Source organism: Chiloscyllium punctatum, chromosome 2 (genome assembly GCF_047496795.1).
Source record: "Chiloscyllium punctatum isolate Juve2018m chromosome 2, sChiPun1.3, whole genome shotgun sequence".
NCBI classification, from domain to species: domain Eukaryota; kingdom Metazoa; phylum Chordata; class Chondrichthyes; order Orectolobiformes; family Hemiscylliidae; genus Chiloscyllium; species Chiloscyllium punctatum.
In genome coordinates, this window is record NC_092740.1 from 38979119 (window position 1) to 39006401 (window position 27283).

Genomic DNA, 27283 nt, shown 5'->3' on the forward strand with positions numbered 1-27283 from the left:
CCAATCTGAACTAGTCCCACCTGCCTGCACTTGACCCATATCCCTCCAAACATTTCTTATTCATGTACTTATCCAATTGTCCATTAAATGTTGTAACCGTACCTGCACCCACCAGTTCCTCTGGAAGTCCATTCCACATATGAACCACTCTCTGTAAAAAGTTTGCCCCTCAGGTCTTTTTTAAGTTCAGAGAAAGTACCAGAGGCTGGTACAATTACAACATTTAAAAGGCATCGGGATGGGTATATGAATGGGAAGGCTTTAGAGGGAAATGGGCCAAATGCTGGCAAATGGGATGAGATTTATGTAGGATATCTGATTGCCATGAATGAGTTGAACCAAAGAGTCTGTTCCATGCTGTACATCTCTATGACTCTGTGACTCTAAATTAAAGTATGATTTCCAGCACATTTTTTAACATGGACAGCTTCTGAAGCCATTTTGCATTCTGGTTGGTTCAGCCTCTCAAATTTGTGTGCCGTGTCCAATTTCTTTCAATGCTCTTAAAACTCAGATTGTACTTTATCCCATTTACCTTTGTACCTTCAATATTTTCTTGATCTAGCCATAAGTGAGTTTGTCAATTTCAAAACCCCTGACCATTCTTGCTGTCCTGTGATTCCTGTAAATATTACCAAACTGTATTGAAGATAGAAACTCAAGCATTGTGCTCGATATTCCACATGTAGTCTCTCCTAGAATCTGTAAAAGCTTGGATAATTGTTTTCAACTTCTAAGAACATATTCTTGCAGGACAGTCTAGACATTAATAATCATATTGGCAAGAGAGAGCATTATCTACCTACCTTCCCAAGTAAATTACCACAAATATGCTCCAGTGCATTTGCAACTCAGTTGGCTTTATGTGTCTCCAGTCAAATGTAATAGCCCAATTAGCACATCATAATTGGTCTCATAACACTGCTGTCTTGCTACTATTTTGATAAAGAATTAATACTGTCTGATATGTGACTTATAATCGTAAATGTGGGCTGTATTTTCCTGGCCCCATGGAAACAGGATTCCTGGTAGGGTAGTTGAAGGCTATTCAAAGGGATGCCTCCCAAATGCATTCTTGCCACTTAGAGGCTTCTCCAGGATTGGCAGGGAACTGGGTCATTTGCTAACTTTATGGAGATGGGCAGTCAATTACTCCCATAAAGACCCCAATTGAGGTCAACTTAGCAACGGTGCTGTTTTTTCCCAGGTGCATTCCCACCCCGACCACATATGGAAATCATTGCCCCATTTGAGGTCACTTCTTGGTTGATGCCGGGCTCTAGAATTAGAGTTTCTGTGCCTCAATGACAGGGCCATGGAGATGAAAGGCTGAGGCCCTGACCATGAATAGACCAACAGAAGGGTATTTCATCCATTCTGGTGCCCCTTTCATCTATGACTTCTCCGTTGGTGGGTGAGGCATTAGCATGTTTTGCCTCAGAAATTTTCTGCACTGCTGCTTGTAGATGGTGCTCACTGCCACCACTACATGCCTGTAATGGAGGGAATACATGATTGAAGAGGATGGATAGGATGATAATCAAACAGGCTGCTTTTTCCTGGATGGTGTCAAGCCTTCTGAGTGTTGTTGGAAATGCAACCATCCAGGCAATTGGGGAGTATTCCATCACACTCCTGACCTGTGCCTTGTAGATGGTGGCCATGTGTGGAGGTGCCATGTTGGACTGGGCTGGACAAAGTCAGAACCCAAGGTTATAGTCCAGCAGGTTTATTTGAAATCACAAGCTTTCATAGCACTGACCCTTCATCAATTAAAGTGCCACTTCACTTGATACAGGAGCAGCACTCCAGAAGCTTGTGATTTCAAATAAACCTGTTGGACTATAACCTGTTATTAATTTTCGAGGAGAAAGTGAGGACGGCAGATGCTGGAGATCAGAGCTGAAAATGTGTTGCTGGAAAAGCGCAGCAGGTCAGGCAGCATCCAAGGAGCAGGAGAATCAACGTTTCGGGCATGAGCCCTTCTTCCTGAAGAAGGGCTTATGCCCGAAACTTTGATTCTCCTGCTCCTTTGATGCTGCCTGACCTGCTGCGCTTTTCCAGCAACACATTTTCAGCTATAACCTGGTATTGTGTGACTCCTGACTTTGTAGATGGTGGACAGATGACAGAAGTGAGAAGGTGAGTGATTTGCCACAAAATACCAGCCACTGACCTACATCCCCCCCAAATAATTTGTGGCTGATTCAGTGAAGCTCCTGGTCATGGTGACCACCAGGAGTGGGAAATTCAGTGATAGGACTGCTATCAGATGTCAAGGAATTATAGTCAAATTCTCTCTTGATGGAGATGGCGTTTGTGGGGCACAGTATTATTTTCCAGTTTTCACCCCAAGGATGAACATTGTCTGGTGCATGCTGCATGAGGCACATGCTGTGCCAGTGTCTGAGGAGTCACTGACAATGTGCAATCATGGGCAAACATCCCCACTTTGGACCATTTGATGGAGGGAAAGTCATTGATGAAGCAGCTGAAGGTGGTTGGGCCTAGGACTCTACCCTGAGGAACTCCTGCAGCAATGTCCTGGAGCTGAGATGACTGATCTCCAGCAACCACAACCATTTTCCTGTGTGCCAGGTATGACTCCAGCCAGCAGAGAGTTGTAGGGCTTTCTGTTCTTCAGTTTTCTTTCTCCAAGTTGTTTTCAAGAGGCACAGGTCAATTGCTACACTAACCACAGAGTCTTTTAGTTAGTGGTTAAAGGCAAAGCCACCAGTGGGAATAAATTCTTTGAACATCAGGTAATTTTCTGCAGAGAGAGACAGAGAGACAGAGAGACACACACATGGACCACCTACCCCTTTCAGCAGTCCTTACAGCTCAGTGTATTGTTCACACCCACCAGCTTTTCAGTTGTCCTGGAACCAATCAGAGAGTTGTCCTCTGGCTGATTATCATTTGCATCCATGACTGGTCGCAGTTGCAAAACTCAATCAGCTCCTTGTTGCTGGCCAGGTCTCAGTTGGTGCAATCACTGCTCCTGGTGCTCTACCTTCGACAAACAGCCTCGAGAGCAGCCAGAGCAGCAGTGTAAACATCACTCACAATGAGTTTGTGTAGCTTGTTTTAGAAGTACAGCAACTCCTTCCACAGTCATTTGGTTTTGAAACTGTGTTTGTTCCCCCATTTTAATCCACAGTCAATAATACAGAAGTCAAATATTTACACTTGCCAAATCTGTATAAAGGCTGATAGAATAGTAGAGGTTATTGGGGTTAGGTGGGAAAGTGGAGATGAAGCCACAAGCAGATCGGCTGTGATCTTATTGAATGGCAGAGTGGGTTTGAGGGGCTGAATGTCCAACTCCTGCTGCTATTTCATATGTTTATAAAAGCTGGAATTAATGTATGCAGTGCCTGAAGTTCCAGTAAGATAAATTCTCATCAGTGTTATTAATACCAACTATTCCAATATATTATATGGGGCCTACCTTGGAGCAAGTGTATGTGCATTTTAATGTACTGCTGTCAATAGAATTTCATTATATTAGGTGGTAATACTGATATGTCCTAGCTGTATGTCTCCATTTATATCAGCTTTAAAGTGTACAAAATGAAAGGGAATATCTCTGTACACTACTTATAGTGTGAAGCCTTAAAATATGATACTTCTGGCATGGTTTAAGCTTGTTTGACCTCTCTGTTTCACTCTAGGTGAGCTTGGGTGGGAATTGTACCACAAACGACAAGACACTGCTGCCCTATACGCTGCCATCATGGAGGCAGGGCAGGAATTTGGAATTGACAACTTTGGAGCGTATGCTATGAACTCCTTACGGCTTGAGAAAGCATTCCGAGGCTGGGGAGCAGAGGTCAGTAGCTGTGAGAGGTCATATTTGCTCCTTTGCTAGGACTGTCCCATTCAGCAACACATAAAGTGACAGTCTTCAGTCTGTGCTGAGTTCAAATGAAAAGCAGAGTGGGAGCAGGTTTCAGGTGGGCACAATACAGGTCGAGTTTAGGCCCAGGCTCTTTTACATCCAAGCCCTTATTCACATTCCACTGAGGAGAATCCAGCTTTGTGCAGCTCATAATGACGAGGCATGGTGACTGCACTGCGGTAAGTCACAAGGGAGAGGAACAGGGCCACTTTCTGGATGCATTAACCCTGATAGCCACACTTTCTCAGCAGTTAATTGGAGTTGTAATGCTCCTCCACACCCTGCTGAAGAAGATTATTGACTTTCTTGCCAGGTCTTCCTGATTGGGTATTAAATTGATACTTAAGTGGAATTACTTTAGAAAAACAGCACTGAAACTAACCATCAACCTAGCCAATCTGTCCTGGTGTTTGGACACTACACAACTCTCATCCCATTCCACATGCCTCAGCCTTTCACCTCTTTCTACCAAACTCCCTTCTGGATCTCCCTTTTGAAAGCTGCTAAGCTATTTGCTTAAATCACTATCTTTATTGGCAAGTTATGCATTCCAGCTACTTTCTGAGTACAGAAATGTCTCCTTATTTCCTTATTTTAGTCATTGGTAGCTATTAATGGCCCCTGGTTTTGGAATCTCTGACAAGTGGAAACATTAGTTAGAAAATTTGGCTCATTAGCAATGGAAGTTATGACAAAGGGTCTTAAGCACTGCACCATGTTTGGATCTACAGATGTATAAACTGAACTGGCTTGAATATCCGCATTTGCTGTAAGCTCAGCACAAAGCCTTGGGCCTGACGTATCCCTGACAGTGACTGTAAGCTTTCTCCAGCCCACCAGGCATCCACACAGCAGGCTGGTCCATCATAGTAGATTAGATTAGATTAGATTAGATTAGATTACTTACAGTGTGGAAACAGGCCCTTCGGCCCAACAACTCCACACCGCCCCGCCGAAGCGCAACCCACCCATACCCCTACACCTACCCCTTACCTACACTACGGGCAATTTATGATGGCCAATTCACCTGACCTGCACATCTTTGGACTGTGGGAGGAAACTGGAGCACCCGGAGGAAACCCACGCAGACACGGGGAGAACGTGCAAACTCCACACAGTCAGTCGCCTGAGGCAGGAATTGAACCCAGGTCTCTGGCGCTGTGAGGCAGCAGTGCTAACCACTGTGCCACCGTGCCGCCCACTTGCTGACCTCACTAATAATCTTCTGCCTGAGATACATTTAGGATCAGTTTCTGTGCTGGTGACTGTGAGGATGAAATCTAGGTGCTGTGTCATCATCATCACCATCATCATCAGTCTCTCACATCCCAGCATGGTTACACCACCTGAGTCTTTGAGAAAAGAAGGTGAGAAGGTGATTGAGAATGTGGTGCAAGGAGAACAGGGCACACTTACAGCATCCATGGGATGTGCCATATATACTCAAGTAATATTCAAAGTCGTTTAAATGTCGATCCCTTATTTTCGGCTACAAAAATCTGGAATTTTCCATATATCTCAAGTAAAAGTCGATCCCAGTTCTTCACAGATAACTGATCAACATTTATGAGTCGATGTGTTCCACTTCAGGTTTTCAGAATTACTGTAATTCCTTTTTTTCTTTATTCGTTTGGAGATCAGTTGGGCTTTTGCTAATGATACGGTATGAATTTTGACTGACATGTATTTCAGCCACTCAAAAGTAGTATCCATATAATAGTCAACCCCATCAATTTTATCGTAAGAATTAGCCAAAAAAAATTGACTATTACTCGAGTATATCCAGTAAATCAAAAATGCATGCGATGAGGAAGAAATGGGATGTGAGAACAAGGATTAGAAATGCCAATACTTCATCTTCAGTGGTTTCAGCTACAGGCTATGTCCTTCTTAATGGCCTCCAGTTCTGCCCCACATTGTCATGCAACAGAGATGCAGGGGTATCAGTGAATGCAATGCTAGCTGTTTGATGATGTGACTGTCAGGGTTGAGTATCAACATCCTCAGTGTTACCATTTGCCCAGAAACTGAACTGCTCCGTCTCAACAAATATTGTGGCTGCAAGAACAGCTCAGAAGTTGGGAATTCTGTAGCAAGTAACTCACTTCCTGATTCCTCAAAGCCTTTCCACCATCTACAAGTCAGGAGTGTGATAGAATACTCCTCATTTGCCAGGATGAGTGCAGCCTCAACAACACTCAAGAAGCTTGGCATCATACAGGACAAAGCAGCCCACTTGATTGGCACCATATCCACAAACATCCAATTCCCGCTTCCACCATTGACCCTCAGTATCAGCAGTGTGTATTATCTACAACATGCACTGCATAAATTTACCTTGGCCAGCACTTTCCAAACTTACAACCACTTCTACCTAGAAGGACAAGGGCCTGCAAGTCCCCCTCCAATCCTATCATCACCATGACATGGAAATATATCATGGCTGCTTCACTGTCGCTGGATCAGAATCCTGGAACTCACAGTCGAAAGCACTGTTGGAGTTGCTACAATCTCAGGACTGTGTGGTTCAACATGGCAGCTCACTACTGCCTCCACCAGGGCATTTAGGGAGGGGCAATAAATACTGGCCTAGACTCCACACCGATATCCCATGAAGTAACGGAAATATTAAAACCATAAATAACTGACAGTGAGATATGATGATCAGATTGCAGCACCTAATACGGGTGTATGTATAAAAATAGCTTAACAGAATCAACATGTCTAATGGCATTAATGTAACATTTCTGTTTGTGCGAAGCTGCTTCTGTAGAACTAAAGTGACTCTGCCCCACTGTGGTCATTTTCAGTATTGTGCATATGTTGGTGCTTGTGTGCCTCAAGTCACTGAAGGTAATTATTGAAGATGTGTTTTTATTTTGTAAAATTATTAAAAGCCTGACTTCAACCCAGTTTGGCAAGCAAGAAGACAGAGGGCTGGCTGATGGTTAAATTAATAGACAATAGACAATAGGTGCAGGAGTAGACCATTCTGCCCTTCAAGCCTGCACCACCATTCAGTATGATCATGGCTGATCATCCTTAATCAGTATCCTGTTCCTGCCTTATCTCCATAACCCTTGATTCCACTATCCTTGAGAGCTCTATCCAACTCTTTCTTAAATGAATCCAGAGACTGGGCCTTCACTGCCCTCTGGGGCAGAGCATTCCACACAGCCACCACTCTCTGGGTGAAAAAGGTTCTCCTCAGCTTAGTATCATCAGCAAATTTGCTAATGTTATTACTAATACCATCTTCTATATCATTAATATATATTGTAAAAAGCTGCGATCCCTGCCGTACCCCACTGGTCACCGCCTGCCATTCCGAAATGGAGCCGTTTATCACTACTCTTTGTTTCCTATCAGCCAACCAACTTTCAATCCAAGTTAGTACTTTGCCCCCAATACCATGCGCCCTAATTTTGCTCACTAACCTCCTATGTGGGACTTTATCAAAAGCTTTGAAAGTCCAGGTACACTACATTTACTGGATGTCTTCTGCTGTGTCACTCACCTTCCTCCTCACTGCCTCTCATCATTGGAAAGATACCAGCAACATGTAGACCATGGCCTTCAGTACCAGTTATTTATCAGAGCCCATGACACTGTTTACACCTGACACAATATTCACTAAAGTGTGAATAATGACAGCAGACAGGATCAGAGCCAGGAAAGGTTCAGGATCAAAAACAGAAAATTGCTGGAGAAACTCAGCAAATCTGGCAGCATCTGTGGAGGGAAAGCAGATCTAGTGATTCACTTTCACTTTCAGATCTAGTGATTCTTCCTCATAACTCATCAAGGTTCGGGTGTGTTTCATTGTCTCTCCTACCTCAGACTAACCTCCTTTCACCCTACCATATTCATATCTAGACCTTGCCAAGGCATAGTTCTACAGACCCTTCTTCGATTTCCTTCTGACTGGCATTGACATTGGGTTTGGTTGAGAGACTGTCCCTCCAAAATGATAATGAAGTGCAAGATGCACAACTGCCCAAGCCTCCAGCTGGTTGTGGCAGTACCACTGCTCTCTGAGGTGACTGGGATTTCTTCCTTTTCCCTTCCAGGTTTCCACACTTTACACATCAGACCACACAAATTGGTCCAGTATTGGCGCGATGGGCTGGAAGGCCGCCTTCTGTGTTGTAATAGTTCTTTGATTCTGTGCTGGTTTGACTTCACAATTAAGGAAGTTCTTGCCTGTAAGCAAGGTTACAAAGAGGTTCTTTGAATGTAGTGCTCTCAGCTTGGCTCATATACACAATCTCCAATCCTTTACCACTGCTTCCTCACTTAGTATTACATTAGATGATTAGATTAGATTACTTACAGTGTGGAAACAGGCCCTTTGGCCCAACAAGTCCACACCGACCCGCCGAAGCGTACCCACCAGACCCATTCTCCTACATTTACCCCTTCACCTAACACTACAGGCAATTTAGCATGCTCAATTCACCTGACCTGCACATCTTTGCATTGTGGGAGGAATCTGGAGCACCAGGAGGAAACCCATGCAGATACTGGGAGAATGTGCAAACTCCACACAGACAGTCGCCCAAGGTGGGAATTGAACCCAGGTCCCTGTCGCTAGGCGGTGCTAACCACTGAGCCAACATGCTGCACGCTAAATGGTTGGTTCTTAACTGCCATCTGGGCTAAAACATCCTGGTTGTTGCTGAGTTGGCTGATTTTATCAGGAACAGTAGTTATTTTCTAGAGCAACATACTTACTAACCCCAAGGTATATTCACAACACTTCAGCACTGTCGCATAATTGAGCGATTTTCAACCTGTGTGTTGCGAGAACTGTCCGAGTGTGCTGTGAAATCTTCTTCATGAAAATTAATGTAAAATAAACATTGTTTAATCTTAACCACATTATATCCAAAATTGCAACTAAGCATCAAATTAAAAGTGAAGTATCGATCTTTCGATTTTAAAATGTGAACATTCTAAACACAAGTGGCCAAAGGACAAAATTGAAATAATGTGATAGCTCTTACATTAGCATAAATGGCCGAAATTGACCATATCCATATTTCTTTGCGAAATCTATCGCATGTCTCCTGATCTAGGAAGAAAAGGATGTTTCTTGTCAAAAGAGGTGATTCCTCTGCTAATTCAATCATTGATGAAACATCTAAGCCCAAAGACAAAAAAAGAAACAACAGTTCAGTTGATTAATAAGGGGTTCTGCTATCTAGCCTTTGGATTTGAATGGATGGGAGATGCCACGAGAAAGTGGATGTGCTATGGAATTGAAGTGTGCTATGTTACTGAGGTTGGGATCCACTATTGTAATCTATAATTCACTTTGTCTCCGGCAGCAGTTCAAGAAGCCAGCTCACTGCCACCTTCTCAAGGCCAACTAGGCACAGGCAGTCAATGCTGGAGCAATGCCCACACCTCACGAGTGAATTTAAAACAGCTTGGCTTTGCTGAGAGTTCAATCTTATGAAGGATTGATGGATTCTTTTTCTGTTCTCCAGATGAACTGTGACTCAAACGCCTTTGAAGCTGGATTGGATTATTTCATCAAGTTGAACAAGGTACGGGGATTTTCAAACAGCCTGTATTTCCACCAAAGAAACAGGAAATAAGAGCCAGAGCAACCATTCAGCCCTTCGAGCCTGCCCCTCCATTTAATAAGATCATGTCTCGTCATCCTAATCCATACCCTGTTGCTCCTTTCTCCCCAAACCCTTTGATCCATAAATCCATAAGCTTTAGGAGCAGAATTAGGCCGTTTGGCCCAGCGGATCTGTTCAATCACTTGATACTGCTGATATGTTTCTCAGCCCCACTCTACTGCCTTCTCCCCATAACCCTTGATTCCCTTTTTAATCAAGAACCTATCTATAAATCACTAGACTGCAGCAGTTCAAGAAGTCAGCTCACTGCCACCCTATCAATGTATCTGTCTCAAATGCACTCAATGACTTGGCCTCTACAGCCTTCTGTGGCAATGAGTCCCACAGATTCACCACACTCTGGCTGAAGAAATTCCTCCTCATCTCAATTATAACGGTCGTTCCTTCACTCTGAGGCTGTGCCCTTGGGTCCTAGTCTCTCCACATCCACGCTATCCAGGCCTCTCAACATCCCGTGAGATTCAATCAGATTCCCTTCTCATCCTAAATTACAGTCATAGAGATGTACAGCATGGAAACAGACCCTTCGGTCCAACTTGTCCATGCCAACCAGATATCCCAACCCAATCTAGTTCCATTTGCCAGCACTTGGCCCATATTCCTCTAAACCCTTCCTATTCATATACCCGTCCAGATACCTTTTAAATGTTGCAATTGTACCAGCTTCCACCACATCCTCTGGCAGCTCATTCCATACACGTACCAGCCTCTGCATGAAAAAGTTGCCCCTTAGGTCCCTTTTATATCTTTCTTCTCTCACCCTAAACCTATGCCCTCTAGTTCTGGACTCCCCCACCCCAGGGAAGAAACTTTGTCTATGTATCCTATCCATGCCCCTCATGATTTTATAAACCCCTATGAGATCCTCTATGAGGTCACCCTCAGCCTTCAACGCTGCAGGGAAAACAGCCCCAGCCTATTCAACCTCTCCCTATAGCTCAAACCCTCCAACCCTGGCAACGTCCTTGTAAACCTTTTCTGAACCCTTTCAAGTTTCACAACAATCTTCAATAGGAAGGAGACCAGTATTGCATACAATATTCCAAATGTGTCCACTACACTGTCTACTTCACTGTCCATTACACCTCCAATTTCGGTGTCATCTGCAAACTTACTAACTCTAATTTATATCATTTATCAATTATTTATATAAATCATTTATATAAATGACAGAAAGTAGTGGACCCAGCACCGATCCTTATGGCGCTCCACTGGTCACAGGCCTCCAGCCTGAAAAGCAACCCTTCACCACCACCCTCTGTCTTCTACCTTTGAGTCAGTTCTGTATCCAAATAGCTAGTTCTCCCTGTATTCCATGAAATCTAACTTTGCTAACTAGTCTCCAATGGGAAACTGTGTCCTTACTGAAGCCCAATTCCATTGAATACAGGCCCAGCATCAGCAAATGCTCCTCATCATCACAAGTCCTTCATCCCGGGATCATTATTGTAAATCTCCTTTGGATCCCCTCCAATGCCAGCACATCCCTCCTTAGATAAGAGGCCTGAAACTGCTCACAGTATTCCAAATGCAATCTGGCCACAATCTTATACCCCCTCAGTGGTACATCTCTGCTGTTTTATTCTATTCCTTTTGAAATGAATATTAACATTGCACTTGTCTTCCTAACTGCCAACTGAAGCTGTGTGTTAACCTTAAGAGAATCTTTAACCAGAACGTCCAAGTTCCTTTGTGTCTCAGATTTCTGAACCTTTCCCCATTCAGAAAATAGTCTATGCCTCTATTCTTCTTCCCAACGTGCATAACTCACACTTACGGGCTTTGTATTCCATATGCCACTTCTTTGCCCACTCTTCTGGCATATCCAAGTCCTTCTGCTGCCTTCTCGGTTCCTCAACATTACCTGCCCTCCACCTTTAGATAGTACTAGAATTAGAATTAGAATCCCTACAGTGTGGAAACAGGCCATTTGGTCCAACAAGTCCACACCGACCCTCCAAAGAGTAACCCAACCAGACCCATTCCCCTACACCTATTCCTCTACTTTTCCCCTAACTAATGCATCTAACCTACACATCCCTGAACATTATCCGCAGTTTAGCATGGTCAATTTGCCTAACCTACACATCTTTTGCATTGTGGGAGAAAACTGGAGCACCCAGAGGAAACACATGCAGACACGGGGAGAATGTGCAAACTCCATGCAGACAGTCGCCCAAGGCTGGAATCGAACCCGGTCACCTAGCACTGTGAGGCAGCAGTGCTAACCACTGAACCACTGTGCCTCCCTAATATATATGATGAAATATATAATGTGAATAGTTTTAGGTCTCAACACTGACCCCTGTGGAGCTCCATTAGTCACCAGATACCATCTTGAAAAAAAATCCTTTATCTCTACTCTCCGCCTTCTGCCTGTCAGTCAATCCTCTATCCATGCAAGTACCTTGTCTGTCACACTATGGGCTCTTATCTTATTTAGCAGTCCCTCTGCTTCATCTTATCAAAGGCCTTCTGGAAATCAATAGATCATGTCTATTGGCTTTCCTTATCTAATTTTCTTGTTACTGCCTCAAAGAATTTGAACAGATTTGTCAGGCATGATCTCCCCTTGATGAAGCCATGCTAATTCAGCCCTATTTTACCATTCACTTCCAAGGATTCTGAAATCTCATCTTGAATAATGGGCCCTAAAATCTTACCAACAACCGAGGTCAGGCTATAGGCCTCCCTCCCTTCTTAAACAAGGGCTGTTACATTAGCCATTTTCCAGTACTCTGGGACCCTCCCTCATATTTCATCTTCACCCCCTTATTGCTTTTTACCTCTCCTGTGCTGGTTTTTGAAGATTTCCCAATTCTTTGGCTTCCCACTAATGTTCACCACATTGTATGTTTTTTCTATTTGCTGTTATGCTGCCCCTGGGATGTATTTCTGCTGTGCCTCCTGAATTACCCCCCAGAAACTCATGCCATTGCTACACTCCCCTTCCAAACAGCTCTGACCAGTTCCTTCCTCATGTCTCTGTAGTTACCTTACTCAGTTGTAATACCACTATGTCTGATTCCATCATCTCCCCCTAAAACTGCTGGGTAAATTTTATCATATTATGATCACTGCCCCCTAGGTGTTTTTTTTTACCTTAAGGTCTCTAATCAAGTCAGCCCCCTTACACATCACCAAATCCAAAATTGCCCGTTCCCTAATGGGCTCTACCACAAACTGCTCCAAAATACCATCTTGCAGACATTCCACAAATTTCTTTTCTTGGGATCTGCTACCAATCTGATTTCCCAATCCACCTGAATATTGAAGTCCCCCATGATTATTGTAATAGAGATTTGCTTACGCCTTTTCCAACTCCTGATTTATTTTCTTCTCCACATCCTGACTACTGCTAGGAGGCGTGTAAACAACTCCTATTAGGATATTTCTTTACTTTGCGGTTCCTCAACTCTACCCACACAGATTCTATGCCTTACAACTATGTATCACTTCTTGCTATCAATTTAATTTCATTTCTTATCCCCTTCCCCAATTTATCACCATTCAGCTAATAATCTGCCTCACAGTTATGCACATTATACTTCATCTGCCATGTATTTGTCCACTTACTCAGCTTTTCACAAATCAAGTATCTCCACATCCTCCAGGAGAAAGTGAGCCCTTCTTGGCTGGTGCCCGAAACGTCGATTCTCCTGTTCCTTGGATGCTGCCTGACCTGCTGCGCTTTTCCAGCAACACATTTTCAGCTCTCCACATCCTCCTCATAGCTCACTCTCCCACCCAGCCTTTGTGTCATCTGCAAACCTGGAGATATTACATTTAGTTTGCTCATCTATACCATTTTTAAAAATTAATTCACGGGATGAAGGCATTGCTGGCTGTACCAGCATTTATTATTTATTATCCAAGTATTATACCACCATTAATGTATATTGTGAGTAGCTGGGGTCCAAGCCCTGATCCCTACCCCACTAGTCATTGCTGGTCACTTGGAACATAACTCTTTTATTCCCAGTCTGCCAATCTGCTATCCGTGTCAGTGTAGTATCCCTATTCCATAATATTCCAAACTGTCTGAACGTGTTGAGTAAAATTAAATATCCTCTCGCAATCCAACCCTATTATTTTTTCTCTGACTCTGACAAAGGCTAAATATATCTCAAGTTCTGAACCTTTGATTAACAGTGGGCAGTTTGTTTGGCAACATTTCATCTTATCTGCTCTCTTTCCAGCTAAACTTCTCTGTTGCAACATCAAAACAACACATTTCACACTAAGTCATGTTTAATATGAACTGCAGTCTTAAAATTAAAGGGACCTGTGAAAGTTAGGTCAATTTAAACCTTGCCTCATAGTAGCTGAAATAGTTTTCTTCAAAAGTGTGTGCCATTTCTTGACAAAGCCAACGGTAGTTCAGGTGTTTATGATAGGTTGATGTATTTGTCTCACTCAGCCAGTCGATTTCATAGGAAAACAGGCTTTGATGAACATCAAGAAGGAGGGTGTTAAGCGCAAGTTGGTGTACCTTACCATGCAGACTGACGATGTGGATCCTGAAGGAAATGAAAGCATTTGGTATGAAGATAAGGTAGGCCCAAAGAGATTTAATTAACTTGAAAAAGAACCATTGACAGCATAGCACTCCTTACTGCTGAGACCATGTGTCTCCAAACTATATCCCTTTGTCCATCTTCCCATAAGGCCTGACTGAGGAACCCATTTTAATTAACGCTACAGTAAAATCACAGACTAATTCCTATGTTGGATTGCCTCCACAATTCTTTCTTGAGTGTTTCCTTTGCTCCAGAGTTTCAGTCAATGAGATGAATTCTGTTGCTACTGTGGGTATGGAGCAAGCTGCACTCTACTGTCTCCTGAAAGGAGATGGCTATGGTTCGTTGATAGTACATAGCACCAAGAGAGATCTCTAAGAAAAGATTTACAGCAACAACAAAAAAAAAGTAAGCAAAATATTGGAAAGCTGAAATAAAAACAGAAGTACTGGAGAAAACTCAACAGAAAACCTTGCAGGCAGTATCTGTGAAGGGAAAGAGGGTTAATATATCAGGATGATGATTGCATGGATGCACTGAGTTTTAAGTAAATGCAGAGGCAGGAAATGGGACGAGAAAGGAAAGAATTAACGGGAAGGTCTATGATAAATTAGAAGGTATGAGAGATTAAATAGTGAACAACTTAATGAGATGAGGCCAAAAGAAATTGTTAATGGGATTCAGCCACAGGTTGATAAGTGACAAATAACATTGGTGCCCTAGAAGGTCCACTATGGACCATCCCCAACAGGAGAGAATTTTCTTGACATTCAATGGTGTTACCATTACCCAGAAACTGAACTGAACCAGCCATACAAATAAGAGTAGATTGGAATAAGAGTCCTTACATGAAGTGAAGTGGGAAGAAATATGAAGTTAATTGTCAGAACCCGTTAGTTTATCGTAGACATTGATTGACAGACAAAATCCAGAATGCAAGAATGGAAAGGGAAAAATCACAGTTGGACCCTGTGAATGTAAAGAGTTAAACTTGAAAAAAGAGGTTGTAATTTTCCAAGTTTGGAACAGAAATCCACACTGAGGCAGTCAACAATGTTCTGGATGTGAGCTGAGGGAGTGGTCCTAAGTCAGATCAGCACAAGAGAGATGCCAAGTATTCCATGGAATTTTATTGGTTTCAGGAAAACTTTCAACAGCATCCATTGGCAGTCACTCTGGTATGTAATAAGACGGCATGACACCTCAAAGAGATACATGACTATTTTCAAAGCCTTATACCATGACTTTGGAGTATCTGCTTTATCCAAACTAGCACAGCCACCAGAAAGTCCTTCAGCATCATCACAGGGATATGGCATGGCTGTATACTCTTCTCATTCCTTTTCTCTTGGTTATTGATTACGAGAAAGGTCTTCAGACTTTGACATTATATGGAAACCCCACCAGATAACAGATGAAACCTCCTTACTGGCTGAAGAATTGCTCGTGCTTCAAGATCACTAGTTTTGAGAATAGTGACATCAACGTTAGTCTATACATCAGATGCAAGAAGACCAAGGTAACAATGATTTGACAGTAACAAGGTCCTCCCATAACCATTAGGCAACAGAGTAGTGAATACCTTCTCTACCTGAGAAGCAACATCATCAGGAAGGGCTTTGTAGGAACCTGATCTTCTGTCATGACCATGGGTCAGAACCACAAAGTAATACAGATATTTTTAATGTGTTATTCAAAAATCTGGGGTTTTTTTGAAAGGAGGGCTGATACGTTCAAAAATGGCTGTCTGGAGGCAGAGAGAGAGAGAGACTGAGAGCGAAAATAACCGACTAATGAAGGAATGCTACATAGGACTGCTCAGAGATATTAATGGGTCATTGTGACAGCCCACACTGCCAGGAGATGTATTTTGCCTCCTGAATGTATGTACTACCAATATGTCAGTGGAATGGGCAACATCAGATGGAAAAAAAATCTGGAGCTGATCAAAGAAGACTTGGTGGAGCACATTTAAAGAGGACTTTGAGGAACAGTTTGTAATTTAGAGCAAAAGAGCAGCAGTGGATTTGGTCCAGTCGTGGAGTCTTGCTGCTCATTGTAGGTTCACCCAGGCAGGAGAGGGTGCAGAGGATGACAGTTTGTTAAGCCTCTCTTGAAGGGAAAAGCAAGGAGCCTCGGTCTGTCTTTGTGGGAGATGAAGAACTGATGTCTGTGGTGAAAAAGAGCTGGTCAGGGCCTGGTAAATGTTTAAGCAGTGGAAGACCTTGGGAAGAGTTCATGAATGGAGGGGAGAAGAGGCTGGACAAAGGGAGAAAAGAGAAGTAAAGGTAATATGAAATATCTTCTGTGGGCAGGGACAGGTTGAAATAGTTGATCTAGCAGAGCAATATTATTTGTGGAATACCGGACATAAATGGTATTGACATCACTTGGGCTAGCAGACAATACATTTGACAGCCATGCAGCTAAAATCATTAGAAGAGAAGAGGTTAGCAATGGTCTGGGAGGTAAGAGCTTGCTTCTTAGTGGTGGGATCAGAGGATGCATGAAGAGGTGACAGAGTTAGCATTACGCCTCAACAACCTAGATGGCAGTTTACTAAACAATAATAATGTCATTCTTATCAGCAGGTTTAATAGAATGTAAGAGCTGGACCGAAGAGTAGAGTGGTTTCTAGTGCAGAGGAACGTAGTTTATGATAGGTGTAGGGAGCCAAGAAATTGAGGCAACTGATTTCATGCCAGCAGTGCAGTGAAAAGATCTTGGAAAGCTAAAAGCTCAGAGGGAAGAGTTCAGGTAGAGGGAGAATACAGGAGGTGGGAGGAAGACTCTTGACCAAAGACGTGGTCGCTGAGACAAAGACGATGGAAGAGGACAGCAACATGCCAAGATCAGAGTTCATTGAGGTGACATTGTAAAGGGGTGATGCTGAGGAAGAATCATGAGGAAAAAGTAAGATATGCTTTTGTTCAGTAGCAAAGCATTTTGTGGCACTGTATTGCAACCAGAGATCAAAGTTCATTGTGTAATTAATCCCAGATCAGTGAAAATTAACAATGAGGAACAAAAATTGACAGCCCTGAAGAAGGGCTTATGCCCAAAACGTCGATTCTCCTGCTCCTTTGATGCTGTCTGACCTGCTGCGCTTTTCCAGCAACACATTTTTTAGCTCTGATCTCCAGCATCTGCAGTCCTCACTTTCTCCCAGCCCTGATTTTAACCCTATCTGCCCAGTGGGTAAATGACCTGTCAAAATAACCCTAACCCCAAATTAGCTCAGCACCTTATTAGCACTGCCACGTCTCCAATCATGATTTCATCTAAATGAGTATAGAAATAGGTGAGTACTTAATGAATGTGTTGAAATTGGATCTCATAACATCATTGGAGCCCCAATGGTATTTTCACTGGAAAGGATTCAATAGACAATAGGTGCAGGAGTAGGCCATTCTGCCCTTCAAGCCTGCACCACCATTCAATATGATCATGGCTGATCATCCTTAATCAGTATCCTGTTCCTGCCTTATCTCCATAACCCTTGATTCCACTATCCTTGAGAGTTCTATCCAACTCTTTCTTAAATGAATCCAGAGACTGGGCCTCCACTGCCCTCTGGAGCAGAGCATTCCACACAGCCACCACTCTCTGGGTGAAGAAGTTTCTCCTCATCTCTGTCCTAAATGGTCTACCCAGTATTTTTAAACTGTGTCCTCTGGTTCGGCACTCACCCATCAGTGGAAACATGTTTCCTGCCTCCAGAGTGTCCAATCCTTTAATAATCTTATATGTCTCAATCATATCCCCTCTCAGTCTTCTAAACTCAAGGGGATACAAGCCCAGTTGCTCCAATCTTTCAGTGTAAGGTAATCCTGCCATTCGAGGAATTGACCTCGTAAACCTATGCTGCACTCCCTCAATAGTCAGAATGTCTTTCCTCAAATTTGGAGACCGGAACTGCATACAGTACTCCAGGTGTAGTCTCACCAGGGCCCTGTACAGCTGCAGAAGAACCTCTTTGCTTCTATACTCAATCCCTCTTGTTATGAAGGCCAGATCTCTCTGGGTGTTCTTGCCCCTTTACCTAAATTGATTCCATTTAGGTAGTAATCTGCCTTCCTGTTCTTGCCACCAAAGTGGATAACCATACATTTATCCACATTAAACTGTATCTGCCATGCATCTGACCACTCACGTAACTTGTCCAGGTCACCCTGTAATCACCTAACATCCTCATCACATTTCACCCTGCCACCCAGCTTAGTATCATCAGCAAATTTGCTTATGTTATTACTAATACCATCTTCTATATCATTAACATATATTGTAAAAAGCTGCAGTCCCAGTACTGATCCCTGCGGTACCCCACTGGTCACTGCCTGCCTGCCATTCCGAAATGGAGCCATTTATCACTACTGCCAAGATGTAAAGGGGTGATGCTGAGGAAGAATTATGGGGAAAAAGTAAGATATGCTTTTGTTCAGTCGCAAAGCATTTTGTGGCACTGTATTGCGACCAGAGATCAAAGTTCATTGTGTAATTAATCCCAGATCAGTGAAAATTAACAGTGAGGAACAAAAATTGACAGCCCTGAAGAAGGGCTTATGCCCAAAACGTCAATTCTCCTGCTCCTTTGATTCAAATCTCATACAGCACTCAGTAAAATCTGATATATCTGAAACTGACTAACATGACTAGGAAAACTTTTTGAGGGGGCTAAAAAGGCATTACACTAGTGTTTGTGCTTCAAGGAAGCTTCCACTTCATTTCAGCTAATCCTTTTGCATATCCTTCTTCTATCCTTCTTCTCCTTCATTTGGAGTTAAGGGCAGCTAGGTATTCATCTCAACCATTCCATTTGGTAGCAAGAGCCACATTCCAACCACTCAGTTAGTGTCAAATAGGGTTAATTAGGTAACACTGTTACCTGAAATCAGAAGATTATAGGCTCATGTCCCACTCCAGAAGTTCACTGCATAAGCTAGGCTGACCCTCAGTGCAGAGTCAAGAAAGTGTTGCTTTATTGGAGATGGCATCTTTCATGACCTCAGATGCCTAAAGTATTCTACAATCAGCTTGGAGGAAACAGTGCTTACTGCTATCCTTGGGCATCTGAAATAAGAATTTGCACCATTTCTTAGTTCTAAATGAGTCACTTCAAACAGCATAAATTTCATCCCCACAATAGAAACTAATGCTGTTTCCTTAACTGCAAAGTTCAGCCTGTAAAGCTATATTTTTGTCTATTAAGGTTGTAGGTAACACCACATCTGGAGCCTACAGTTATAACACTCAACAGTGTGTGGCCTTTGCATATGTGCCTCTGGAGCTCAGCAAAATAGGACAACAGCTAGAGGTGGAACTGCTGAATAAAAAATATAAGGCGGTAATCATCCAGGAACCACTGATACTGACAGAGCCAACCAGGACTCGAATGAAGAAGAAAAGCTCAAGTGCTTGACGGACAGTATTGTGTAAGGAGAAAACAGCTCTCCGTCATGTTTCAGTAGGAGATTAACCATTTTTATTAAGCCCTATTTCACCTGGGACCAAGGTTCTATTTACTCAGTCCTCCCTGGGTGGATATGCGGACCTCAGTAAAATGGCCTTGCTGGAGAAATCATTAAACAGTTACTGCTGTCCCACAGTGTGAGTCCAGAACTATTCAATACTAAGCACAGTGGGTAAATATGTCTGTGTTTATACAGCACCTTATAGCTCTGATCCCTATCATGTTAAAAGAAGACATTACAAATTTCAATCTCAGCATCTAATGTGAAAAAATAAATAAGGCTGATTACAAAAACTTGCTGCAATTTTAGGATCGGGACTTTTTTTAAAATGTGAATTGACTGGTGCTTTAAATAATTTTTACTTTTAATGTGTCAGTCACTTGCTGTGAAAATGCTTTACCCCCAAGTGGAAGTAATGCAATGAAAGTTAGTTCAGTTGTTTTATAAAGTCACACACATTATTAGCATCCCTTAATTGAATTATCCAACTAATGCTAGTTGGTTAGAAATTCTTTTGGCTTTACAGAAAAGAAAAATTTCAAAGCAATATTTGATTTTTATATTTTATTACAAGCTGAAGTCATGACTGAATAATGTAAACTAAATCTCCAATTATGTTGCATCAATTATCCATGCTCAGTGACAAATATAAATATCAGATCTCGAATTTCAGTTCTTCCACTGGGGTGCTGAGATTCTGGAAGTTGATCAGGTACCTCTAAAGACAGTTTTCACTTCTCTAACCATGACTTCAGATACCTCAGTGTGCTGTGAAGAGATATAGCAAAATAGCAAAAACTTCTGTAAATGAAACCATTTGTTTCAAGCTCCGAAGTTTTCCAAGTCAAACATTCACTGCATCAACATGATCAACATGATCAAGAAGAGTTTTGAACAAGTCAGGAAATGGTTAATGAACATCGAGTGATATTGTTGAACTTGCTGGTGTATTTTTCGGTTTCAAAACTAAAACATTGAGTTTGATATGGGCCTTGAACTGGATGGGTGATAGATGCAGTTTGAAATCCACTCCTTGCGCATTCATTTTTGCTTCAGCATGAGTGCAACAACGAATGGAAAGGAATTTCAGTCTGAGTATTGCAAGCGTTGCAGTAAATCCATCCTGTTCTGAAACAAAATAATGCAATCCACAAATATCCTGATATCTTAATTGATATTTGATCCGAAATGGACTAATGGTGTGAAAACAAATAGCCTGTCACCTTCCTTTAGATAAAATGCTGGCAGTAAGTTAGTCTGAGCAGGAAGGTTTGAGAGATACCTCATAGCTCCTCATTGTTAGACAAAGTGCGTGGTAATAATGTGATGCTTACATCGTCAGCAACAGATATTTAAAAGCCAGAGGACTGAAAAATGATAAGAACAATTTGTAGGCATTCTGAACAGTGTCCCTTTAGTACTACACCAAGTAGTTTAGTACTACACCCTTACTCGTGTGAAAATGGTAACCGTCATAATTTTTGAAAAAACTGCTGTGAATGTTTGTTTGATTTAAAAGGAATAGCATAGGAAGTGATATGGGAACAAATGTTTCCTTGTAATATGAAACATAAAATGTGAACTAATTTGTATGAAGGAGAAGATTAATTACTTAATCTGTATTAGTGTATTTAATTAAAACAATTCAACATAATTGCACTTATACCATACAAATAAACTTGTTTTTTGGAACCCCTTGGGAGATTTTCTGTTTCTTTTTCATAAATAGGATTCAGATTATGTTACAATTATACATGCCTTTTGTTCCCAGAACAAATACATAAATAGCATATCATTTACAGGAGTTAGTTGGAATAGTTGAATAATATACCCTTGTCCTTTCTTTTGAATAGTTGATCTGATGACCTAGCTTATCCTGGTGTCCCTAGAGCAGTGGTTTGATTGAAGGTCATTAAAATTTTCTCTTTCTCCAACACAAGTTTTTCTGATTCACATCTGCATTCTTCAGTTCAGATGCTGACTGGTGCCCAATATGTGGAGAAGGTACAACAGAGTAGGACGGGTTCTTTTACGTCCCTATTTGCAGATACCCTGTGCTTAAAAACATAGATGCAGGGAAACTAAAGGACACTCAGCCTACCACATCTCTTCCACCACAAGAATAGGTACAATATTGCTCTCATCTTGGACAGCAAACTTGTTTCATTATTGCCAGAAAGGAAGCCCCTCTCAATAAGAGTACAAACAGGTATTAGAGAGAGCGTAGTAATACTGTAACCTGATTGTCCAAACTGTCACTGGGAGATGGGAGTCACCTGTCATATTCAACAGTGCCTGAGAGATTCCCAGAAAAATTCAAAAATTGAAATCATAAAATACTGTGAGCTGTGTTGTTAGGTGATGCTGGGCGGATATTAATTCAATATTACAACGTTACTATGCTACACTGCACCAGATATACAGCACTCAGTAAATGATGTGCAATCTGATCAACAGCGTGTGTCCTTACACTTAAAACATGAAGGACTGTAAATTCCATGGGAGATGTTCTGCCTGTAAGAGCAGGGGCGGGGGATATGGAACTATTTTCGTCGCCTTTATGCTTGGTCTCCAGCCATTTACCAAGTCTAGGGAGGCTCAACTGCATGGACTGAACTACCAAACCAATCTGAGATCAATTATCTCAGTCTAGATTCAGTTCAGTGCCTTTGTAAACGCCTCTGGGAACCCACACAAGCTCTTGGATCTTCTAACTTCCAAGTGACCTCCCCCCAGCCCCCTCCAGAAACATATGTTCCCTTGGTCCAATTCTGATTGAAATGTGGAAGACCCAACACCCTTTTGCAGCCTGTGTATTAGGTGTAAGTAGTTTCATCCAGATACTTCCCCCTTCCATTTAAAAATACTCTAATTGAGCTTCTTAAAAACTCACCCATAACCCCTAATTCCCATCTGACTCCACTTCCTTCTCTGAAACAACTGAATGTTGCCAGGTTGCTCCTCCCACAAATCTCTGTTCATCTTTCCCACAACTTCATGTTGAATCTCAATCCAATCTCAGGGTTCATTTCTTCCACTGCACTGAGTTTTAATCAATGGTATAAATGTATCAAAGTTATGATAACTTTCTCTCCTTGTTCTCCTTGATGCTATTCAATATTCAGCAGTGTTTTGTTTGATGTTAAGCTTACAGAGCATAGAAAGCTGCTCAGGATTGTATTGAAATAGTCAAATCTACAGATATCAAAAGCATGGGTGGGGGTTTCAATGGAGATAAGCTGAAGTGGGGCCAAGTTACTCGACATTACAGCAGTGTTCCTACTGACGGCTCAAATATATGATCAGAGCCATAAATGTCATCAAGAGCAATCAGATTCAGAAAGAGCGTTAGTGCCTGGAGCTATGGAAATGGAACCTGTAGCAGGGATCAACAGCAATTGCTTCAATCTCCCAAATATTCAGCTGGAGGAAAGTTCTGTTTGTCCTGCAGTGAATGTTACACGAGCGGTTTTATAACTTTAACAGTAACTACATCAGGAAAGATGTGGATGAGGTAAATCAAGATGTAATGAGCATACATGTGGAAACTGGTGCTATCAGCTGGATCATAGGCTGAAGGCATGCTGTCCATACCCCAGTGTAAGTTTCAGGAGCAATTCTGCCTCTGCTTATCCTGTTCACTCCACTCGAGCATTTCAATGACGGTCATTTAATTAGTAAGATGCAGGATCTCCACACATGTCCAGGAGGGCATCCCACCTTTTGGAGATGTCTGGTGGTCTATTGGTGATCGGCAACTCAGCAGAGCTAACCAAAAGTGGTGGCCGCTCTCAGTACTTCAGGTAGGCCCAGAAAATGCTGTACAGAAATGGACCAGACATTCAGTCAAGTTGAGGTCTCACTGGGGCCAGGCAGGCAGGCCGTAATGAAGGAAGTTGGAGACATGTTAGGGGAGAGTAGAAAGAGAAAGCAAAACTGGTGTTCCAATTGCACAGAGAGCCCAGGAGGAAAGTTGCCCCTACCCTCAATCCTTTCACTGACCAGCAGTCAGCAGGCTTAAAGCTGCTGTCTTACACAGGCCTTTCTTAACCTGCATTTTATTGGAGGATCACTTGGATGAAGCACACAATTAGCCATTAATTGTCTGCTTAAGGGCATTAACTGGAATAAAGAGCTGGCAAGCCACCCAACACTTAACCTCTGGGCCCACCTACTCATTTCCTTTCTATCAAGCGACCACTGAAATTCATCCGAATCTTTTAGAATGATATTGCTCAAGATATAGCTGAGGAATCAGAGGGACCATCAATGAATCCTTGAGAGATATCAGATGCAATCTTTAGCCATGACCTTATATATTCACGACTTACCCAACACCAAGACTTCCTTGTTTCAAAAAGCAACTTTAACGCTGCGTTGTTGAGCAACACAAATGGACAAACGATTCTCCTCACCACACTATTGCAAATCTTTTTGTAACTGCTTTTTTTGTTCCTTTCCATCCAGCATTTGTTTCTGATCAGAATTGTTGGCTATTCCTTTATTTGAGGTTTGCCCACCCTCAGTTTCTGATTTCTCTGCTTCAAAATATCACCTTAACTTTAATCGGTAAGGAAGCTGATGGGGAGCATAGCTCAATCAATGATGCACTGTGTTCGGCAAACTTCAGGTTTGGAAAATGCCTTTGATGCAAGTTCAGCCATTGTAGGGTGATACATCACATGCAAAATACAAATATCGTTTATTCCTTTTTTTTATTCATTCACAGGATGAGGGCATCACTGGCTAGGCCAGAATTTATTGCCCATCCCTAATTGCCCTGAGGGCAGTTAAGAGTCAACCACAGTGCTGTGAGTCTGGAGTCAAGTGTAGGCCAGACCATCCTTCCCTAAAGGACAGCAGTGAACCAAACAGGGTTTTCTGACTATAATGGATTCATGGTCATCATTAGACTCTAAATTCTAGATATTTATTGAATTCAGATTCTACCGTTTACTGTAGTAGGATTCAAACCCAGCTTCCCAGAACACTGCCTGGGCCTCTGGATTAACAGTCCAGCAATTATACCACTAGGTCATTTGTTTATCATTTGTGTAAACTGCTGTCAAGGTTGTGTTTAGTGCACTCATGAAAGTAGCCAGCCTTTTTCTTGCAATTAGCTTTATAAGCTTCCCAGTCCACTTCAGCTATTATGTGTTAGTGTGGGGCTGAAGTCATGTGTAGGGCAGACTGGGGTGTAATGCCATTTATCCATCCGTGGGGATATTACTGAATTGGGTTGGTTTCTTCAGTATTAAGTAGCTTTCTTTGATCATTTCTGCTCAAGCTGTCAACCTGTAATTGGCTGTCACATTGTTAAGCAGTGATATGCCTCAGATATGTATGCACCTTGAGGTCCTATTATAATTAATAACAATCTGATGCAGTTCTCCATGGGAGCTGAGTGGGAATGGAGCTTCTGCAGCTGTTTTATTGATGTAGGTTGAGGGATAAATGTTAACAAAATCTCCCCTCTTTGAAATTGGGTCATGGGATCTTTCTGTCCACCTTACAGGGCAGGCACAATAATACCAGAAATGCTCCCTCATTACAGCAGTGGTGCATCAGCCAAAATTATATATTCAAGTTGCTCAAACCTGTGACCTCCTGATCCATAGAGAGCCAAGTCTCACACCAAAATGTATGGAAATCTATAGTCAAATAAACAGCTACCTGCTGCTCACTAAGTTGGCAGATAAAAAAACCTCTGTGTTCTTGCCACATTGAGTCATAAACGTTGGTGGACAACTGTACAACTAAAGGAAGAAAAGGCTCCATGAATACCACATCCTCACTGGTGATAGAACCTACGATATAAATGCAAAAGTCAAAGCTGAAGCATTTGCAACCACCTTCAGCTAGAATTGCTGAGTGGATGATCCATTGTGATCTCTTAAGGTCCCCAGCATCACATATATCAGTCTTCATCCATTTGATTTTCTGCAAGTAATGCCAAGAATGTATTGAAGATACTAGCAATTACAAACAGACATTGGCAATATCTGTCTGTAGTGTTGAAGGCTTGTGCTTCAGGACTAGCATTAACTCTCACCAGTCTGATCCAGGAATGCTACAACATTGCTATCTACTCAACAATGTGGAAAATTGTCAGGTAGTTCCAATCCACAAAAGACAGGACAAATCTAATCTGACCAATTATTGTCCCTCTGTCTATTCTCATCTTCAGCAAAGTGATGGGAAAGGTTATTGGCAGAACTATCAAGTAGCACACAACTGATGCTCAGCAGATAGAATTTTCTCCATTTGCCTGGGCAAGTATATTTCAACAACGCTCAAGAAGCCTCAACACCATCCAAGTCACAGCAGCCCTGGCAATTGCCATCCCATTCATTATCTTAAATGTTTCATCCGTCACTGGCATACTGCCATTGTAATCCATTTACAGGAGATCCTGAAGCAATTCATCAAGACTTCTTCAATAGCATTTTCCAAACCTGTCACCTGCAGCACCGGCTAGGACAATACCAGCAGGCACATTGGAACACCACCAGCTCCCAATTATTTTCTTTGCTGTATTAGAAATATATATATTCTTTTCTTATTCATTCATGGGATGTGGGTGTCACTGGCTGGCCCAGCATTTATTGACCAGAGAACAGTTAAGAGTCAACCACATTGCTGTGGGATTGGAGGCCAGACTATGTAAGGATGTCAGTTTCCTTCCCTAAAGGACATTAATGAACCAAATGGGTTTGTCCTGTCAATTAGCAATAGATTCACATTCTCCTATTTATTGACTTTGGCTCCACCTTCTACATCATAATTCCAACAAAACTCATCTGAAAACTCCGAGACCAAGGACGCTGTCCCTCCTCTGCAACTGCATCCTCAACTTCCCGATCTAAAGATTACAATCAGTAAGGATAGCCAACAATACCTCCTCCAATAATCCTCAACACCGGCACCCTCCAGCTTGCGTATTCAACCCTTTAATATAAGCTTTATACACTCAAAACTGTGTGGCCAAATACAGCTCTAACTCCATTTACAAATTTGCTGATACTGCCACCATAGTGAGTCAGACCTCAAACAACAATAAGACAGGATACAAGAAGGAGATAGACAGCTTAGTTGCATGGTGTAAAGATAACAATCTCTCCCTCAACGTCAGCATAGTGAAGGAGATGATCATTGACTTTTGGAAGTGGAATGGAGGACACACCCCGTCTGTATCAATGGTGCTGAGGTAGAGGTGTTCTAAAGCTTCAAATTGCTAGGAGGAAACATCACCAACAATCTGTCCTGGTCCAACCACATGAACACTACACTAATGCCTGCACTTCCTCAGAAAGCTAAGGAAATTCGGCATGTCCACAAAGACTCTTACCAATTTTTATAGATGCACCACAGAAAGCATTCTATTCAGATGCATCACAGCTTGGCGTGACAGCTGCTGTACTCAAAACTGCAAGAGATTGCAGAAAGTTATGAACGCAGCCCAGTCCATTACGCAGACTAGCCTTCCCTCCATTGACTCCACTGCCTCAGGAAAGCAGGCAAAGTCCCCTCCCAATGCGGCTATACTCTCTTCCACCCTCTTCCATTGGGCAGAATGTACAAAATTTTGAAAACATATACCAACAGATTTAAGAACAGCTTCTTCCCTGCTGTTTTCAGACTTATGAGCAGACCTCTCATATATTAAAGTTGAAATTTCTCTGCACTTGTAACACTGTACTCTGCATTTTGTTCTATGACCCTGTTTTACTAATAAAA

General features: G+C 42.2%; 1 protein-coding gene across 2 annotated transcripts in view; it reads left to right on the forward strand.

Moving 5' to 3' along the window:
- The window catches only part of dmgdh (dimethylglycine dehydrogenase), a 149639-nt gene that overhangs the window by 118233 nt on the left and 4123 nt on the right, over positions 1-27283 (forward strand). The window contains exons 13-16 of one of the 2 annotated variants that reach the window (XM_072596197.1): positions 3675-3832; positions 9394-9453; positions 13976-14110; positions 19285-21209. In XM_072596197.1, the coding sequence (XP_072452298.1) occupies positions 3675-3832; positions 9394-9453; positions 13976-14110; positions 19285-19494 (563 nt within the window). In that variant the 3' untranslated portion in view covers positions 19495-21209. Of the gene's footprint in view, positions 1-3674; positions 3833-9393; positions 9454-13975; positions 14111-19284; positions 21210-27283 lie in introns of those variants that run through there. The other variant, XM_072596204.1, reaches the window with a different exon arrangement.